Raw genomic sequence first — 4859 nt, forward strand, 5'->3', positions numbered from 1 at the left:
ATTGGTCCAGTTGCGAGGATTTTTGTTTTAAGTTGAGGTGTAACCCATACTGAAGGCTGTGGTCTTTGATCTTCATCAGTAAGTGCTTCAAGTCTTTTTCACTTTCAGCAAGCAAGGTTGTATCATCTGCATAACGCAGGTTGTTAATGAGTCTTCCTCCAATCCTGATGCCCTGTTCTTCTTCATATAGTCCAGCTTCTTGGACTGTTTGCTCAGCATACAGACTGAATAGGTATGGTGAAAGGATACAACCCTGATGCATACCTTTCCTGACTTTAAACCATGCAGTATCCCCTTGTTCTGTTCGAATGACTGCTTCTTGATTGCTGTACAGGTTCTTCATGAGAACAATTAAGTGTTCTGGAATTCCCATTCTCCACAATGTTATCCATACTTTGTTATGATCCACACAGTCAAATGCCTTAGCATAGTCAATAAAACACAGGTAAACATCTTTCTGGTATTCTCTGCTTCCAGTCAGGATCCATCTGACATCAGCAATGATATCCCTGGTTCCATGTCCTCTCCTAAATCCGGCTTGAATTTCTGGCAGTTCTCTGTTGACATACTGCTGCAGCCACTTTTGAAGGATCTTCAGCAAAATTTTGCTTGCATGTGATATTAATGTTATTGTTCGATAATTTCTATATTCTGTTGGATCATCTTTCTTTGGAATGGGCACAAATATGGGTCTCTTCTAGTTGGTTGGCCAGGTAACTGTCTTCAAATTTCTTGGTACAGACAAGTGAGCACTTCTAGCCCTGCATCTGTTTGTTGAAACATCTCGATTGGTATTCTGTCAATTCCTGGAGCCTTGTTTTTCACCAATGCCTTCAGTGCAGCTTGGATTTCTTCCTTCGGTACCATAGGTTCCTGATCATAAGTTACCTCCTGAAATGGTTGAATGTCAGCCAGTTCTTTTTGGTATAGTGATGCTTTATGTATTCCTTCCATCTTCTTTTGATGCTTCCTGCGTTGTTTAATATTTTCCCTGTAGAATCCTTCAGTATTGTAACTCAAACCTTGAATTTTTTCTTCAGTTCGTTCAGCTTGAGAAATGCTGAGTGTGTTCTTCCCTTTTGGTTTTCTATCTCCAGGTCTTTGCACATGTCATCATAATACTTTACCTTCTCGAGACGCCCTTTAAAATCTTCTGTTCAGCTCTTTTACTTCATCATTTTTTTCCTTTTGCGTCAGCTACTCGACGTTCACGAGCAAATTCAAAGTCTCCTCTGATATCCACTTTGGTCTTTTCTTTCTTTCCTGTCTTTTTAATGACCTCTTGCTTTCTTCATGTATGATGTCCTCGATGTCATTCCACAACTCATCTGGTCTTTCGTCATTAATCTTTAATGCACTAAATCTATTCATGAGATGGTCTCTAAATTCAGGTAGGACATACTCAAGGCCTTACTTTGACTCTATTGGACTTGTTTTAATTTTCTTCAGTTTCAGCTTGAACTTGCATATGAGTAATTGATGGTCTGATCCGCAGTCGGCCCCTGGCCTAGTTCTGACTGATGATACTGAGCTTTTCCATCATCTCTTTCCATAGATATAGTCGATTTAATCCCTGTATATTCCATCTGGCAAGGTCCATGTGTATAGTCACCATTTATGTTGGTGGAAAAAGGTATTTGCAATGAAAAAGTCGGTCTTACAAAATTCAGTCATGCGATCTCTGGCGTCGTTTCTATCACCAAGGCCATATTTTCCAACTACTGATCCTTCTTCTTTGTTTCCAGCTTTCGCATTCCAGTCACTGGTAATTATCAATGTATCCTGATTGCATGTTTGATCAATTTCAGACTGCTGAAGTTGGTAAAAATTCTTCAATTTCTTCATCTTTGGCACGTAAATTTGAATAACAGTCATATTAACTGGTCTTCCTTGTAGGCATATGGGTATTATCCTATCACTGACAGGGTTGTACTTCAGGATAAATCTTGAAATGTTCTTTTTGACGATGAATGCAATGCCATTCCTCTTCAAGTTGTCATTCCCGGCATAGTAGACCATATGATTGTCCAATTCAAAATGACCAATACCAGTCCATTTCAGCTCACTAATGCCTAGGATATCGATGTTTATGCATTCCATTTCATTTTTGATGATTTCCAATTTTCCTAGATTCATACTTCATATATGCCATGTTCTGATTATTAACAGATGTTTGCAGCTGTTTCTTCTGATTTTGAGTTGTGCCATATCAGCAAACGAAGGTCCCAAAAGCTTAACTCCATCCATGTCATTAAGGTCGACTCTATTTGAGGAGGCAGCTCTTCCCCAGTTGTATTTTGAGGGCCTTCCAACCTGAGGGGCTCATCTTCTGGCACTATATTAGACAATGTTCCCCTGCTATTCATAGGTTTTCACTGGCTAATTCTTTTCAGAAGTAGACTGCCAGGTCCTTCTTCCTAGTCTGTCTTAGTCTGGAAGCTCAGTTGAAACCTGTACATTGTGGGTGACCCTACTGGTATTTGAATACCGATGGCATAGCTTCCAGCATCACAGCAACATACAAGCACCCACAGTATGACAAACTGCAGATGCGTGAGGGACCGCAGACTGGTCGCTCATCAAGTCCCCAAACTCGTGGCTCACCTCAACCTAACACCAGTGGTGCTCAGCCCCATATCTCAACCTTTGAGACCTTCCAGAAAGGTGGCCATACCTCCAGCTGCTCCTCCCCTCATCACCTTTTACCTTGTTTGCTTAGAGTTTTTCTCACTTACACCAACAGCGCTCTTCCCCAGAAACTTGGGCAGGGCAAGGCAGGCCAGGCCAGTTGAGCCTTGGTCCTACTTGGTGGCCCTGTACATTCAATGCATTCATGGTCACAGCCTGTGCATTCGATGGCCTCTCCTCCCACAATAGCTCTGAGAGGAGGCTCTGCCCTTGAATTGGCAACTTCACCCCGGCGTCCAGCCCCTGCAACTCAACAGAAATCTAAAATATCCCGAAGACCTTTCACTAAATCCAACAGGGACTTTGAATCCTTAAGCGTCACAGTAACATGTTTTATTTTTACCAAATAAGCCTGATGTGGCTCCCCCCTGAGCCGCTAGATTTTATCCCCTGCGTGCTCCGCCATCTCACCCTTAGGGGCTGAGGTGGCAGGGACAAGATGGGGCCACCAAGTTTGTAGATCCCTTGAACTTTCCATCCGTGCCTCATCAGTCTCTTCGCTGATTCCAGGGCAAGAGCGCGGAAGACGCCTCCGGAGAGGCGAGCTCGGCCAGCGGGGTGCAGCCTGCGGCCCCGGCTGAGGCTGTTCCGGAGCAGCCTGCGCCCCCCGAGCCCGCGCCTCTGGATCCCCCGGCCCCGAGCTCTCCACCACCGGCCTCACCCGGGAAGCCCGACGGAGGCGCGGAGGAGGCGGCCGAGCCCGAGGAGCACTCGGTGCGGGTCCGCATAAGCCCCGGCCCGGAGCCCAGCGAGCAGATCCTGGCGGGGGAGATCCCGGAGGAGAAGAAGGAGGAGGAGTGAGGCGGTGCCGGGGCGCCCCTCGCCCCAGGGCCCCGCGCTGCGCCGTGCAGTCTGCACCCGACACTGCCCGCCGAATGAGTCCCCAGAAGAAGCAGCTTTCCGGCAGTAGTGGCCTCAGTCGCTCCTAGCTGACCACCCCACCCACAGCGCTGCGCGGACACCGCTTCTCAGGCGGTTGGGCTTGAAATCAACTTACTGTTTTTAAGAACAAACTTACTTTCTACTTTTAAAAATCTTATAGGCAGTGGATAGAGTGGGGCTCCAAGAAGCTTTGGTGGAGAAATAAAGGGTTATTGAATGTATGGTTTTTCCCCTCAGGGGTTTCCCGCCTTCCCCTCCCCACCCCTCACCCCCCTTTTTTTAGGGATAGAAACCATTTCAGCAAAAAGGACGGCTGTTGTGTGCTGTTCATTTGACTTAGTGGGAATTACGGCAATTCTGACCTGACCATTGCACGCTATTTTCTTTGCTGGGCAGTCTCATTAATTAGGATAGGTATTATTGTTGAGTGCCCTCTAATCCAGTCAGACACGTAGCGACCCCAGTGACAGAGTAAAACTACCCCATAGGGTTTTCTTGGCTGTAATCTTTATGCAAGCAGATAGCAGATTGCTAGGTCTTTCCCCCGCGGGGCGGCTGGGTGGGTTCAACCTTTTGGTTAGCAGCTGAGCACTTAACCATTGCGCCACCAGGGCTCCTTGTTAGGATGCTTAGTATTTATTTATCTTTCCCAGACCACTATTCCATTCTGCCTCTAATGCCATTATTTCAGGCCAGATACTATGGCAAGCCGCAGCCACGAAGGCGAAGCTTCCCCAGCCACCGGGAGGAGCTACATTTCCGGTCAGCAGGGATCCATCTGTTACCATAGAGATGATGGTAGCAACTTTGATTAATCTTAGAAAATGAAATCTCTCAGCTGATGACACCAATTAAGCTCCCCCAAGTTTCTCCAGAAGACGCATCATGTTGCTTTTATGATTCAAGAAATGGAAGAAGGGTCATTCAGTCAATGAATATTTATTGAGAGGGTTTTATCTGCATACCAAATGAAATCTAGTATTGGGTCATTTCTTTCCACCAGCAACGCAAAAGGCCTGGAATCCCGGTCGGTACTGCCCATTTTCCGTAAAATGATTGTGCTTTGTCAAGAGCATTGGGAGCTCCTGAAGGGCCCTTTGAGGGCTTGCAAATGTGTGTGTTTGTTCATTAAACTAAAAGCAGAACATTACTTTCCACTGTGAAAAATGGCATAGTACGGGAGCTCCCCGGATGGTCTGTTGTTGGGTGCCATTGAGTCAATTTTTGACTCATAGCGACCCCATGTGGCAGAGTAGAACTGCCCCACTGGGTCTCCTAGGCTGTATTCT

General features: G+C 46.1%; 1 protein-coding gene across 1 annotated transcript in view; it reads left to right on the forward strand.

Annotated features, from left to right (window-relative positions):
* CNGB1 (cyclic nucleotide gated channel subunit beta 1) overlaps nt 1-3489 on the forward strand; it is a 64776-nt gene extending 61287 nt beyond the window's left edge. Inside the window, exon 32 of the mRNA XM_012554164.1 lies at nt 3199-3489. Coding sequence (XP_012409618.1) covers nt 3199-3489 — 291 coding nt within the window. The remainder of the gene's footprint in view (nt 1-3198) is intronic.
* Nucleotides 3490-4859: the final 1370 nt, after the last annotated feature.

Source organism: Trichechus manatus, unplaced genomic scaffold, assembly GCF_000243295.1.
Source record: "Trichechus manatus latirostris isolate Lorelei unplaced genomic scaffold, TriManLat1.0 scaffold00014, whole genome shotgun sequence".
Taxonomy (NCBI): domain Eukaryota; kingdom Metazoa; phylum Chordata; class Mammalia; order Sirenia; family Trichechidae; genus Trichechus; species Trichechus manatus.